General features: G+C 32.0%; 1 protein-coding gene across 1 annotated transcript in view; it reads left to right on the forward strand.

Moving 5' to 3' along the window:
* LOC145319915 (uncharacterized) overlaps nt 1–16,569 on the forward strand; it is a 78,602-nt gene that overhangs the window by 39,296 nt on the left and 22,737 nt on the right. Inside the window, exons 13-21 of the mRNA XM_080162317.1 lie at nt 3,620–3,677; nt 4,195–4,328; nt 5,021–5,132; nt 5,688–5,779; nt 10,204–10,253; nt 10,836–10,941; nt 14,925–14,962; nt 15,653–15,704; nt 15,877–15,947. Of these exons, the coding sequence (XP_080018443.1) occupies nt 3,620–3,677; nt 4,195–4,328; nt 5,021–5,132; nt 5,688–5,779; nt 10,204–10,253; nt 10,836–10,941; nt 14,925–14,962; nt 15,653–15,704; nt 15,877–15,947 (713 nt within the window). The remainder of the gene's footprint in view (nt 1–3,619; nt 3,678–4,194; nt 4,329–5,020; nt 5,133–5,687; nt 5,780–10,203; nt 10,254–10,835; nt 10,942–14,924; nt 14,963–15,652; nt 15,705–15,876; nt 15,948–16,569) is intronic.

Genomic DNA, 16,569 nt, shown 5'->3' on the forward strand with positions numbered 1-16,569 from the left:
GTGAGAAATAAAAACCTAAAAAAGAGATGGATAATCAATTATATTTTTATGACGTCATATTGCTGATTTTTTAGTCATTTTAGGGCTTTCTCCCTCCCCCTATTTTCTGTTTGCATTTTACTTTATTTTATGTTAGGTTAAATTCGGTACAGATTTATAGGCCCCCGCAGGAATTAGGCATAAGCACCCCCTCCCTATTTATTTTATTTCATAAATAGAAAATAAGAGGAGGGGGGGGGGGCACTTTAAGGGTATGAATCTAATCCTTTAACCCTGGCATAAAACTGAATTCAAGAATATTGGTTCACGACTTTTTAGATTTAGATTATTGACTACTTGTTGCAGAAATAAACTCTAATGTACCTTTTTGTGTCTTTCTCTAGTAGCTAAAATAAATATGTAGCTTTTTTGTACAAGGACAATTATGTCCATAATTAGGGCAACAATAACAAATTTCTACGACAATTATAAATGTATAGATTTTTTAACCAGACTGCTACCTGGTTCAAGTGGTGGGGATCTTTTTCGTTTTCTAACAAATTGTTTTCTGCACTTTTGCAGGGTATTTACTGTGTCTATATTTCCGACGCTGCTTGTGGCTGATATTCAAAGACCTAATTGAAAGATTGCCCATGGTCCCTGTCCCGTATAACCCCTATCTCCCTCTATTCTTTTACTTTAATTTTATAAATGACAAATATTCTTGTAGAACTTCTAAATATTTTTTAAACCTGCTTATGTATTACTAAAAATGTCCAAGGGGCTTATAAATTTTTTTTTTATTTTATTCTCTTTTTTGATCCCTCTTTTATGGTTCCCTAGAATTGAAAACATAAATCTTGTTGACATCAATTTATACGTGAATTGTATATTGTAAACTCAGATTGCTAAGATTTAAATCCATGCCAATTTTTTTTCAACAGTATAGTTATTCTTTTTAAAGCCAAGCCTTTCTATATTTAGTGTCGTTCCGTCCATAGCCCTGATCGTCAATTTATGCTTTTAACTGTATAATTAGTTTCAATTTTGTATAGTGCTAATTGTAAGAGTTAGATTGTATTTAAAAAATATGATATTTGTTTAGCTTTCTGGCAATAATATTTTCTTATATGGTACAATTTACTACGTGTTTTGGCGATTATGCACAATATAATAAGCGAAGAATCTCTATTTTAATTAATGTAAATGTAAATTTAGGATAAAATTATTGTTCAGACTTTGAATAGTGAATAATATTAAATGTATTATATTATTTGTTAATGTTAGTTTGTATTTATCTCTCAAATGTTTAATTAACAAAGAACTTCATTAAAACCAATCGAAATCAGAGCATTAGGAGGGGATTGTATTATTTTAGGGTGTATTAACTTGACCTTGATAAAAATAGTTTATAACCACCAATAAAAAAAGAAGCTATTTATTGTGACTATAAAAAATGACGCCATACAATACAAATGACCAATGATTGGCCAATACACAGACTAAATTACCAATGGCAGGCCAGTATACATTTTAATTGACAAATTGCATGCCAGTATGGCGTCATTTATTATAGGCCCTATAAAGGCTTCGTTTTTTTTCTTTTTATTTGTGGGTGGGTTATCCTTATACTAAAGTAACAGGATGTCTGTGTGTTTGTGTGTTTGTCTGTGTGTTTGTCTGTGTTTGTACCGAAGGATCTCGCTAACCGCTGAACCGATCAGGTTCTCCTTAACAGGGTTCCCCCCTTCCCTTTTTCGGGAAAGAAAAATATGACGTAACTGGAACATGTTCCGCAAAAGTTATACAAAATTGGGACAGTTTCCATGGTGTCCTTTAGCTTGTTTGCGTTAGATCCTGCCTCTAGCAAAATATTCTTATGTTTATTATTTAGTATCAATGATTTATATAAACTTATGCTATATGTAAATATTCTTAATCTGTCATTATCACTGTATTTTAATATGTTGACTGAAATAAATATTTGATGTTTGATGTTTGATGATGTTTGATACCTTATTCCTCGCATAAATTAAGTTCATGATATTTTCGAAAACTATTTTTTTTGTTGAAATATTCCGTCTTAAAGATGAATAGCAGTAAGGATGGAAAAGTTGTAAGACTGATTTTAATTATGAAATCTATTCTTATTCAAATTACGTATTTTAAAATGTTTCAAAAGAATTATTGATTTTATTGTTTATTAGGGATGGAAAGGAATTCTTAAATTGTTATAATTTTTTAAAAACTCTTGAATAATAATAAATATATTTAATTTTAGTGAAACTTTGTCAGTTTTTATAGAACTCGAGAAGGAAGGGGACAATGATCTGTTTCTTATACTAGTCCTCAAAGTTTTAATACCGTTTTCTTATTCGCTGGTTTAACAACTTTGAGAGCTTTTAATGAAATTTGATTGGTTGATTCATTAAGAGGACGAAGACCAAACTGCATTACTTTTGATTCCTGTGACGTAATAAAATGAGGAAGATGAGAGGAGAAGTGGAAAAGAAAACCCCTAAAAAAGAGATGGAGAATATGACGTCAAAAGTGGTGCAAAAGTAATGCAGTTTGGTCTTCGTTATTAAGAGTGTCAAAACGTTTTAACCAATAAAGACTAGATTTGACTAGAATTTATTACTTTAACAATATTTCTTTTACAGACAACCAACCTTATATAAGATACTAGCGACTACGTCCCTAGAGGCCTCTAGGGGTACTTGTGGGGAGGGGGAGTCGAAATTGATAACCCAATTTCTTATTTTAGATTTTTAAAGAAAAAGTTTTTTTAACTTTAGTTGAAAAAAATAAAAAAAAAAATTTTTTGGGGGTGGAAGGTATATTCATTTTTGGGTAGTTAGGGGTGTCCCACCCCCAAGAAAATAGTTATAGACCTTCCCGGGACATATAAGAAGCTACCCTGTTAAGGAAAACCCGATCGGCTCAGCGGTTAGCGAGATCCTTAGGTACAAACAAACACACAGACACACAAACACACAGACACACAAACAGACAGACATCCTGTTACTTTAGTATAAGGACACATTGTAATCTGACAATTTGAATTTCACCTTTCTTTGGGCCAAGGCATTTACTTGCATGAGAATTCCTCCTGTAATAAATCCCTTTAGGACAGTTTAGTTTTTTAGGGACAATGAAATGATAAAATTATCAAATTAAAGAGACTTTTACAAGGGTTATTTGTGGCAATATAAAGCATGAATAGCTTTCTTGATTTGTTAAGCTGTTATGGATGTTTTCATCCTTGTTATAGCGAAGCTTGTCTATATTAAGGTCCTGTCCGGTAAGGTTCGTAAGTAACAATTAGCTCTTATCGTTGTTATAATTATAATTGTCCTGTAACACAGATAGGTAAGATTTATGAAGTATATAGTCCATAATTGTCACCAAAAAGTCCGCACGCACAATAAAAGCATGCAATTTTTTGATTTTTTTGTCTGATAATATTTTTTGTATGTTATAATTATCCTATTCATCTGGTTTTAGTTACAATTTTGTTTAGACTCATACATTTATATTCTGCTTATTTAGTTCTGACACTCTACAAGTGTTAATGTTTGTTTGTCCCTTAATTCCAGAGGTTTGCTTCTATAGATGTTATCATTCTTGTTTTATTAAGAAACAAGATAGGCAGCTGTGAGGAGGAAGAATCTAGTAAAAATACACACCAACAACAGGTATTTATCAGGGATCTAAAGGGATACACAAAATTACCCCTTCTGTAGATTACAATTAGTGGTTGAAGCGTCTGGACTCAACTTAATGAACTACCCAATCTAAATTCATTAAACTAGTCCCCTAAGTTGTAAAGCCACCAAATATAAAATTTTATTATTAAACTTTGGGGACCCGTGTAAAAACCTCCTTGGGTATTTATTTTTCCCTGGGTTTAAAGCCCTTAAATTTAGAAGGGGTGTGTTTTTTAAATAGCTTTTTAGGGGTTGTTTTTTTGTGGGGGGGGGGGGAAGATAGAGGACCTTTTTCAATGGGAGTGTAGATGGTTGTAGGGGGTTGGGCACCTAGCGGAGTGTATACAGTCCATCTCAATTAACTTTGCAAGATAGGTTGGATACTCCCCCCTTCTTCTGCCGCACGCCTCTGAGCATAGTTTTAGAAGCAAAGAAATGGCAGGCATTTTTTTTTTCTCTTTTTTTCTATAAAACATATGCAATGAAAATTAATTATTTGAACAAGGAAAAAGTGCAGGAAACCAGTGGACCCAGCAGAAAATCCTCTAAAGACCAGAAATTAGAAGATGATGGCAATGAAAAAATGAAATCCAACGCCGCCCACATATTTGTTATATCACCAGAAAATGTTACAATAAGGTAAGCAAAGCAATACAGATATCTGGGGTAATTTCTGGCAAGCCAATTTGAGGGTGGCCCATAGTTTTGGAATACCTAATATTTTTTTTTGGATTTATACCCCTTAACCAAAAACCTTCAAATCCCCCTCAAATAAATTTTTTTGCGCTTCGCACCATGTTTTTAAAAATACTTTATTATATTTTACACCCAAAATTTTAGCTGCCCTCACCCTTCAAAAGAAAAAAAGGGTTAAAGGGAGGGGGTGGCCTCCCCTTGTCTTAAGGGGTGAGACAATGGATGATAAATTAATGTAACCCCTAACTATCATTATACTAAAGTAACAGGATGTTTGTCTGTGTTTGTATGTTTGTACCGAAGGTTCTCGCTGACCGCTGAACCGATCGAAATCGCCCCTAGAAAAACTTCTCCCCCCAAAAAAAAAAATTAAATTTTTCTTTTAAAATCTAAAATAATAAATTGGGTTATCAAATTCGACTTTCCCCTCCTCAAGTGCCCCTAGAGGCCTCTAGGGGCGTATCCGCTATTAAATGTATTATAGTTATTTATCGCATCGTATTATAGACAGCTTTCTGCGGACATGAAAATGGGGCTAACAGAACTTATTTTAATCTTATATTTTTTTTAATATTCGTGGAAAATTTTTGTAATACGTTGCACTCGTCTGGTTATTACTATTTATTTTTCCCCAGAGATTGTCTGTTTATCGGTGGAGAGGAGGAGAGTGGAGGAATATTAATTGCAGAAGAAGCATTTTATCAAAGCCTGCTAGAACTAGAATTTCAAAACCCGGAATATTTACAGGTCCGTTCTGATAATTAAACTGTTTTTAAAGCATTTTTGAAAGATTTAAAAATAAGAATAATGACTCAAGCAAGAATTTACCCAAAAGGAAAGTCACAAAGCATTTCACCAAATGGACCCAATGAATAAAAGAAATTAAAATTTAAAATCCCTATAAGAATTGATGTGGGTTATTGTTCTTATTTTTAAATCTGCAGTATGATTCTACAGATGTTTTGATACCTCTTTCAAAAATTCTTTAAAATATTTATTAATTGACATCCCCACTAATTATAAAAAAAATTAACCCTTCTGTAGAATAAAATGATTGTTTGAATAGTTTTGGCACAACTAGAAAAAAAGCAATCAAAATTCATTGAAAGTACCCAAAGTTGTTAAGCTCACCTATAAAACAATGTTTTTATAAAAAACTTTGGATACAGGTATATTTTTTAGTCCAATTCCTCTTCCTCCATGGTTATAATTGTAAATAAAAAAGTGGATTTCGATTTTTTTGTTAATGAATAAATCTAACGGCTACATTCCTATAAATTCCTAGGCCTTTCTTAATTTCAGGGAAGCGACGTATCCGCAGGATGTATCCGACTCTTGATAAACTCCTGCATATTCTCTGATTGCAGATTGAATCCTCCCATATTTGCAAACAGGTGACAAAATTTCCAGTATAGCCTAGAAACCGATTAATATCCACTGGAATAGAACCGGTTATAAGCCATACTGAAAAATCATGTATCGTATCGTATTATATATCCATAAATATAAAAAAAATACAATCATAACATTAAAACCAGATTTGTTAACCCGTAGCTTTGGCATCTTCGGAGGTAACAAAACTAGTTTTAATCTTAAAATTGTACATTTTTTTATCCACGGAAAGCTGTTTATAATACGATGCGATAAATGACTAATACTCAATTTAGAATCATGATGGAATAGAACTTTTAAAACTTTATCCGGGTAGCAAAGAGAATTTTGTTAATTTGGTTAATATATTTTACAGCAATAATCCTTCTTAATCATTTTTTAATAAATATAAATATAAAATATAATAAATTTAGTTAACCTTTCAATTTAGAATCATGATGGAATAGAACTTTTAAAACTTTATCCGGGTAGCAAAGAGAATTTTGTTAATTATTTGAAAATGTGAAAGGTTAACTAAATTTATTATATTTTATATTTATATTTATTAAAAAATGATTAAGAAGGATTATTGCTGTAAAATATATTAACCAAGGAAGCTAGAAAAAGTCCATCCACAGATTATGACGTCATGCGATAGAATAGCCAATGAGAGGCCAGTATACACCAATGGTAAAATATATGTTGGCCTCTCATTGGTTATTATATCGTATGACGTCATATTCCGTGGACGGACTTTTTCTAGCTTCTTAACCAAGACTATTTTCATTTTATATTTCTTAATCGACATAAAAATGGCATTATAGTAAAAATCGACATACTGATAATAGGACAGCCATGGCCACTAAATTAACTGTCATATTCACAATATACTACCCATGAATTATCAATATAGGGGGGAGGCGGAAGTGACACTTTGTGAAACCAAAATCAAAAGTCAAAGGAACTCAACTAAATAAAGAGTTACAGCTCTGAGATTTGACATGGCAGTTGCTTGAAAGAGGCACAATATGGAACAGTGAAGAAACGGCGGCGGAACCGCTGTTCCCGCCGGAAATCGCCGTTTCCCGCCTAAATTTTTTGCCTTTTCTAGCCAAATTAGAAAATTTTAAATTATCTTAGATAAACTTTTTTTAATAAATATTTCTCTGATATTTTCACTTGACACTATTTTTCAAACATGTCAATATTTTAAAAAGTTTCAAGTGCAAATATAAGGAGCGGAGAAGTGTGGTTTAACTAGAAGTATGATGACGTTCCTTATATTTGCACTTGACACTTGTGATTTTTTAACATTGACATGTTTGAAATATTATAAGAGTTAAGTGAGATGATTGAAAATTGTATAATTTGGCGATAAAAGGCAAAAAATTAATTCGGCGGTTTTCGGCGTGAGCGGCGGTTCCGCCGCCGATACTTCACAGTTCCATATTGTACCTATTAAAAGCAACTGCCATGCTAAATGTCAAAGCTGTAGCTCTTTATTTAGTTGAGTTCCTTTGACTTTTAGTTTTGGTTTGAAGAAGTGTCACTTCCGCCCCCTCCCTTTATAGCGCGGAGTTGATGTATTTTCAAAGACCCAATTAAAAGTAGGCACAGGGTCCTTGGGATAGGGACATACAGTTATTTAACCCCTTTCCCCTTTATTGTTTTTCTCTAATAACTTACCTGGGATTAAAGTTTCTTTTTCGTGGATGTTGCTTTACTTGTTTTATAATAAAAGTTATACCGTTACTTTCTATTAATTAAAAGAAATTAGGTATAGATAAAATTTGCTAAATTTCTAAATTAAATTACCTTATCTTACGAAAGTTCAATATTTTGTTATATATTTAAATATACAATAGTTAATTTTCTTGTTTGTCGACCAAATTAAGATTTTATTAAATCCGGATTCGATGATTTTATTAAATTTGGTTCATCTTAAATATTTGGATGCTTTTCCTGAAATTGCCTTTCGAGCACTGAAACTCCTCCCCTTTTATTCATGAAATAGATTAAGAATAAGGAGGGGTAGGTATTTTTGTCTCTTTGCCTAACCTTGAGGTGCCCTAAACCTGCGTGGCTACCTAATACCCAATATAAACGAATCTAACCTGACCTAAAGTATAAAATAAAAAAAAATACCCGCTTCCCTTATTTTCAAATTCTTAAGATTTTAAAAAGTGACGCTTCTTTAAAAGTTTAGTTTGTTGGTATTTTTTTTCTTGACGATGCGTATATTTATATACGAAAGTTACAATTTTGTTAGAAAGGTTTTGGATCCCACATGGATGAGTCTCCCCATAGGGCCAAGAACAGGGTTCCGAAAAGAATAATAATTAAAAGGCCATCCAGTTTTTTTGGTTCTTTATTTAATTTTAAATAATAAGCTTTCTTACAGTAATGGATATATTATTACTTGGATGCTACACCAAATTTTTATGTTCTCAAATAATGTGTAACTCTCAGTGGGCTGAACAATGATAAGAGGTACATAACTGGATAAACGAACTTACCAAAAAATGAGTTCCATATTAGCAACCTAAATTGACGTAAATTTTCCCTGTCATAATATCCACGCATATTCTATATCCATTCTTACTGTCTAATGAATTTGTTCTAGATTCTTTAGAAAAAGGATTCTTTAAAAAAATAAGTTGCAACTCATTTTACATCATGTTATTGAAAAACTTAATTTTTAAAAATTGTTTTTAATTTTTCAACTTCTTATTAAATTTAAATTGATTGATGTAAAAGAAGTTTCTTTATAATTTAATTATAAATATGATTTTAGATATTTTTGTACAGAATAGATGCTACGTGATTTTTCTAAAATATTAATGAAATATTTTTATCTGAACTCGCATCATTTGTAGCCACGATTAGTGCCCTGGGAAATGGGGATAGATGTCACCGCTTTTGGCCTTCATATTCTATTAACGTCTTAGTAAAGGGAAAGAGACCCCCTAGAAAATAGATGTGATATAGAGTTTTTTCTGATGTCAATAGAATATGTAGGCCAAAAGCAGTGACATATATCCCCATTTTGATTTGGCACTATAGTCAGCTACGCAAAATTAGTAACGTGTCGGCTTGCTGTCGGTGACGGGTTCAAGTCTGAACTACGTCGCGTAATAATACTACCTTCTGCTGTATGTTAGGCGCATGACATCTTTAGTAATTTCTGAGCCTTTAAAATAGGAGGTGCAAAACATTACTATGCACAGCTAAAACTTCCTATCAAAGGTCGTATAATTAAAGGGTCGGTTGTTTGGTGTGTGTTACTTTACCTAATAACCCAGGATTTTAAAAAGAAATGAAGACATTGCTTTTCTTATTAACCTTACGAAGTTATTTAACAAGCTGTCTGTAACGTATATATATCCGTGTATATATATATATACATCTAAGGAGGGAGAAGACATTGGGCTGTTTATTACACTTGTCCCCGAAGTTTCATAATAACGGTTTCTTATTCGTTGGTTTAACAACTTTGGGAACTTTGATTGAATGATTTCGATAAGTTGAATGTCGAACCGTTACAACCGCTAATTGTAATCTACAGAGAGGTTATTTTGTATATTATCATTAGGGATGTAAATCAATTGATTGACTTTTGTCTTATCCCTTTATATCCCTGCTATACATCCATCCATCTATTTTCTATCAATCTATCCATCCTTTGGACTACTTTTTGTTGACATTGCACAAGTTTGTTCTTTAAGCTGTAAAAATGTTTATGTTGTAAAATTAATGCAGTAAAAGATATTTATATTTATAGGCAGCTTTCCTCGGATAATAAATTAAAGAATTTTAAGACTTAACGTTTAAAACCAGTTTTGTCAGCATCGAGAAGCCGAAGGATCGCACTAACAAAACTGGTTTAATTTTTTTTTTAATTTAAATATTTGTGGAAAATTGTCTGTAATCCGATGCTATACATGATTTAAATCCGATGGTTTATAACCAGTTCTCAGCCATTCTAAAACATTATGTATAGCATCGTTTACAAACAATTTTCCACGAATATTAAAATAAAAATCATAGAATTAATACAAGTTTTGTTAGCCCGGGCCTTTGGTCAGGGAACTAAAGGGATAAGACAATGGCGAATAAATTGATGTACATCCCCAATGATGTTACACAAAATTACTCCTTCTGTAGAATATTACTTTTGGTGGTTGAAACGTTACTTACACTATACTTAAGGAACCAACCAATAAAAATTCAATAAGTCCCCAAAGTTACAAATACAAAAACGAAACTATAAAACTTTGGGAACTAGTGAAATAAACAGCCCATTGTCCCCTCCCTACCTGGATCAAAGTAGTTTTACGCCTAAATTAAGGTCAACTGTCCATAAACCTTGCAAGAAAATATATTTTAGCCTTCAAAAATATTAGATGATTAAAAATGAAATTAATATTAATAATTTGCATTTTTTCAGTCAATGCACGATGATTCTTTCAAACAGTTGGATTTATAATTGCATAACAGGTGAATTATAATTACTTTTCTGCTAGCATTCAGTAATTATGGTATTATGGTATTTCAATGTGATAGAAAGCAGGTTCTAGTGCTTTGTAAAAAATAACGTCATCACAATACAAATGATCAATGGTAGGCCAGTATTTATTTTACCATTGGTCAATTTCAATGTTTACTGGCCTATCATTGGTCGTTTGTATTATAAGACGTCAAGTTTTATTAGGCACTATAAGCTGCTTATATTTTATGACCTATGAAGATGATATTAGCGAGGACATTCTATAATTTGCTTTATCTGTCCGTCCATTAGTCCGTTCAAGTATGGGAGAAATGTGTTTACTCAGGATAGACTGCTGATTTTTATCAGGATCCTCCATTTCACTTAGTACTTCTGTCATGATACAATTCTTTATCATATATTTTTTTCTTTTTCTCTCTTTTTATCACTGAACATCTGCTCTACAACTTACTTTGTCCGTTTGTCCATCTACGATTATGGATTTTGTCATCCTTGTTTTGAATTATGATAAAAAAGATTAGTAGCCAGAGAGAGAGAGTAAGCGCTGAATTAACTTTGAATATTGTTTTTAGGAATTCGCATCCATGAGGGTTCAACAGTTAGTCTTCTTAATTCTCAAATTTCTGGGAGTAATGGACCCTGTATTCTTGTAGATACCATGGCAACACTAAATATTAGGTAATAGGACCCTGTATTCTTGTAGATACTATGGCTATACTAAATATTAGGTAATAGGACCCTGTATTCTTGTAGATACTATGGCTACACTAAATATTAGGTAATAGGACCCTGTATTCTTGTAGATACTATGGCTACACTAAATATTAGGTAATAGGACCCTATATTCTTGTAGGAACACAGTAATAGTGTCTGACTGATTATGACGCAACAAAAAAAAATTAGCCAATGAGAGGCCGTTATTGACCAATGGTAAATTTATAGTGGCCTCTCATTGGCTAATTTTTTTTGTTACGTCATAATCAGTCAGACACTATTACTGTGTTCTTCTTGTAGATACTTTGGCAACACTAAATATTAGGTAATAGGACCCTGTATTCTTGTAGATACTATGGCTATACTAAATATTAGGTAATAAGACCCTGTATTCTTGTAGATACTATGGCAACACTAAATATTAGGTAATAGGACCCTGTATTCTTGTAGATACTATGGCTATACTAAATATTAGGTAATAGGACCCTGTATTCTTGTAGATACTATGGCTATACTAAATATTAGGTAATAAGACCCTGTATTCATGTAGATACCATGGCAACACTAAATATTAGGTAATAGGACCCTGTATTCTTGTAGATACTATGGCTATACTAAATATTAGGTAATAGGACCCTGTATTATTGTAGATACCATGGCAACACTAAATATTAGGTAATAGGACCCTGTATTCTTGTAGATACTATGGCTATACTAAATATTAGGTAATAGGACCCTGTATTCTTGTAGATACTATGGCTACACTAAATATTAGGTAATAGGACCCTGTATTCTTGTAGATACTATGGCAACACTAAATATTAGGTAATAGGACCCTGTATTCTTGTAGATACTATGGCAACACTAAATATTAGGTAATAGGACCCTGTATTCTTGTGGATACTATGGCTATACTAAATATTAGGTAATAGGACCCTGTATTCTTGTAGATACTATGGCTATACTAAATATTAGGTAATAGGACCCTGTATTCTTGTAGATGCTATGGCTACACTAAATATTAGGTAATAGGACCCTGTATTGTTGTAGATAATATGGCTACACTAAATATTAGGAAATAGGACCCTGTATTCTTGCAGATACTATGAATATACTAAATATTAGGTAATAGGACCCTGTATTCTTGAAAATACTATGGATATTTATTTTTCAATTATAAGTGATTATTATAATTGATTGTTATAGTTGCAATTGATTGTATTTGATTATAAGAAAAAGTAGCATGTATATTGTATACTGTATACTTAGACGTCAATTTATTAGGCATCTCTAGAATTAAATAAGAGATATCAAAAAGAGTTCTATATTTTAAGTGTTTTTGTGAAATGTTAAAAAAGAACCAAAAATGACAACTGTAATTAATATTTAATAGTATTCATACTGATAGCAGTTACAACCGACCATAGCATCTACATAGGAGCTATGTATGAAGAGTAAGGAAAGCAAAAAAATGCCTAAAACCATTCCAAGACTTGATTATAAAAATCAAGTAGCATAAAACAACCCTGAGACCTTTAGGAAGCTTCCATAAAATGAAGAACATAAGCGGTTCAGTAATTATCCAAATCTTAAGCTATACAGAAAAAAAAATTATACTTTATATGATAGGAGAAGAAAAATTAACATTAACAATTAAAAAGTAAGAGCCCAATGTGTGTTAAAGCAACACTTTTTGAATAAAGCATACCTATATCTCTGTGTGTTAGAAGTAAAGCTATTCCTAAAATATTCCCTCCGACTGCACAAACATAATTTATGTTTATTGGCCACTAATAAGAATTTTCCTTGTTATTACATTATTACCTGATAGATTGTTGAATATAATTATTTTCTTGCCCTTATGTTATCCAAGGCTTTGCGTCAATATAAACACATGGATTTAACAAGATTTGGGTTATTTTGATAATATTGTCCGAGTATCATAAAAACATCAAACTAAAATTTATAAGTTTACAAAAGAATAATAAACTGTAGTATTTTAATAATAATACATAAGCTAATTGCAGATTACGTAAAGGTTCATGGAAAGAAGACAAAAGATTCTAAAAAAGGGCAAACATTACGTTTCTAGGATTTGACGGCAGATAGGCTAAGAATGACCTATAATCAATGTTAAGGTGTCCATAAAAGCATCTTGACATGCTTTATGAATTGTATAACTTGGCACAAGCTAGGGTCTTTCTCTGATATTTCAAGTATTTTGTACAAGTAAAACGTCTAAAAAATTTGGCTTAGAACTAACAAAGTACTTGAAATATGTAAGACAGGCCATAGTTAGTGTTGAGTTATTTGTAATGCATGCCATAACACTTTTATAGACCTTTTAACATATATTTTAGCTCCTACCTAACCCATCTGAGGTCAAAACTTTTAAAGGAAATTGTTGCCTTTTTTTGTAATAAATTTGTCTTTTTTCCAAAATACTCAGAAAATTTTATTTTTGATAAAATTGTTCAAATAGTAGAAATTTCATATTTACTCCGTTGCATTTGATATTTGTATAAAGTGTTTTTTTTTTGAAGAATTTATGTCATTATACATTTGTAAAATCATAATAATCATACAAGTTGATTGTAATAAAATCTCAGTTGTGTATACAGTCGCTTAATATCTACAGTCTTCTATCATTATACAAAAGAAAATGAGAGAGAAAAAAGGTTAAGGTGAAGCATTTTACAAAACGCTCAGTGCTCTAGTCTTATTGTTGGTGGAAAAACCTTTGTGTAGTTCTAGGAAAGTGTGTGTGCTTTATAAATTATTTAATTTACTCTAGACAGGTGTGTGTGTGTGTATAACAATTATATATGTTTGGTTATCTATAATACAAAGTAGAAAGATGTTTGTCTGTCTGTCAGTCTGTCCGTCCGTCCCTTAAGATCTCGGTAACCACTGAACCGATCGGATTCTACTCTTCAGAGAATATACCTACTGGTCCTGTGGTGGTTTTAGGCTACTTTCTTGGGGGGTGGGACACCCCCAACTCCCCAAACACAAAAAATCCACCACCCATTTTTTTTTGTAGGGGATTTCCTTGGTCCTTTTACGTATTTCGCCCAAATTTTTTTTATCACCTCTTGGGGCAAAGCCCCTAGAGGCTAGGGGCGAAGCCGCTAGTTCATTATATTAGACATATTTACCTATATATAGTTCTAGCCAGGTGTGTATATAAGACGTATAGATGCTTGATAGTTGATTATATCAGATATTTTTACCTATATATAGTTCTAGCCAGGTGTGTAAATAAGAAGTATAGATACTTGATTATTGATTATATCAGACAGATTTACATTCATTTTCTCATTAGAGCTACAGCTTTTCTTTATCTAGCACATCATTCTTTTAGTTTTAATGTATATTATAATTATTGGTTAAAACGTTGGGACACTCAAATAAATCAAAACCAATCAAAATTCAATAAAAGGTTGAAAAGCCATGGAATAAGAAAACATAAGACTTTGGGGACTAGTGTAATAAACAGCCAAATGTCCCCTCCCTCTCTGCTAAAAAAAACTGTATACTTTTTTTCTGATGACATTAATGAAGTTAAGTTATAATACAGCACATAAGTTTGAAAGTGATCGGAATATATTAAGAGCTAGGCCTAAACAATATTAGTTTTCCTGGGTATAATTATAGCTGGTCACTTAGGTCACTTTTTTAGTTCTTCCGTTCATTACAGGGAAACTAGATGAAGGTGGTTATTCATTAAAGTTATTTTCATCTGGTATTTACTAGTGATGATTCCCCTGACGTGATTTATTAAAAAAAGCGTCGGCAGTCAGACTACTTTTTAATGTATTCATATAGTATGATATAAAAGAAACTGGATCTCTGTCTGTCTATCTGTCTGTTTGTGTGTCTGTACCGAAGAAGCTCGCTAACCACTGAATATATATGGTTCTCCTTTATTGAAATATGTTTTTCAGAGGTTCGTTGATAGAAGGTTCAACTCAAAAATCCACAGGTATCCTTATATTAAAGTAATAGGATCTCTGCCTGCCTGTCTGTTTGTTTATCTGTTTGTCTGTCTGTTTGTTTGTTTGTTTGTTTATCTGTCTGTAAAGAAGGGTCTCGCTAAACGCTGAACCGATATGTTTCTTCTTTACAGTGTAGCTTCTCATATAGATCCTGGGAAGGTTTATAGCTATTTAGGGAGAGAGGGTACCACCATCCTCCCAAAGAAATCGCAAAAAAAATATATCTAGCGGCCGTTTGGGCATATTTGGTAAACACCTGATTTTAACATAAATTTAAAAGAAAACTATTTCAAAGGTCTAGCTTGATGTTCATGTTATTATCTATCCCAAGAGAGAAAACTTTCCCGCCAGATTAGAAATTTATAAAATTTATATTTGGAAGGCATGCCTATCCCCCTATTCCCCAGCTTCAGAGATATACCCCTAGCTAATAAAATTGAATATTGGATTTGATTGTTAAATTGTTTCACTGTTGGTGGATTAAGCCTCAATTTTCGAAGATTTTTTTTGAAAGATAAAATTTTTTTTACAAGGTTTTACTTCCTTTAGGACGTTTGTCCCTTTAGGAGGTTTGTCGGTGTACCAATTCTGTGCATGCATTTTTATTCTGCATTATATTCAAACTTCATAATCATAAACATCTTAAATATAACTTAAAGTTTTTTTTTTAATTTTAGGTGTTTTAATTAAAGGAAACAGCAAGACAAATATTGCAAAATCTCTTATAAGGTAAGATACAATTTTAAAAGGGCGGTTTCTCTCAAATAGGAATTGAATAACAAACGCACGTTTCTATAAAAAAAAAGTCTTATTATAGGTTAGGTTAAGTAAAGTAAATAAGGTGACAGAAGGGTCTCGCAGGTTTTTCTATCTATATCTATCTTATTTTGTTTTAATTTAGAAATCATAAGACGGCAGTGAGCTGTTTTGAATCTGATCTGGTATTTGAAAATAATTGTGTTATTGATATAGGTATAATTATCTTAAGTTGTGCAGCTACTCTATAAATAGGCGTCCGTCCATCCGATTTATGCTTTTGACGGATATTAGAAATGATAATAATTTATACATAACACCAACCTTATATAAGTCCTTAGGGGCCGATGGCCCGGTCTACCAAAACTGGTTTTGGTTTTTATGAGTTTAATTTTGATATTCTTGAGAAATTATCTGTAATATGATGCTACACATGATTTTCCAGTATGGCTGAGAACCGGTTCTAATCCAGCGGATATTAATCGGTTTCAAACATGTTGCAGAACATGTTTTGGATGCAACTATTCCTATTTTCTCTTAAATTTTGGATGATTCAAATCGATTTTACTTAATTTTTAAAAGCGAAGCTTGTCTAATTTATGTTAGTATGTTTAGAATAAAATAATAAGAAGATTCTTGTATCGACAAGGTATAATCTTCAACTCTAAGGGCATTACCATCAACGTTTTAAATATTTTTGCAGCTTTTCTGACACTTAATATTTTTATGATAAAATTATCCTACTCATGAATTTCTGTATTCTACATGAAAAGTAACTTCACTCTTAATCGTTAATAATCATTTTTTCCCGAATATTGAGCTTTGTTTTTATGGATAT

Source organism: Acartia tonsa, chromosome 5 (assembly GCF_053477335.1).
Source record: "Acartia tonsa isolate MP-2025a chromosome 5, ASM5347733v1, whole genome shotgun sequence".
Taxonomy (NCBI): Eukaryota; Metazoa; Arthropoda; class Copepoda; order Calanoida; family Acartiidae; genus Acartia; species Acartia tonsa.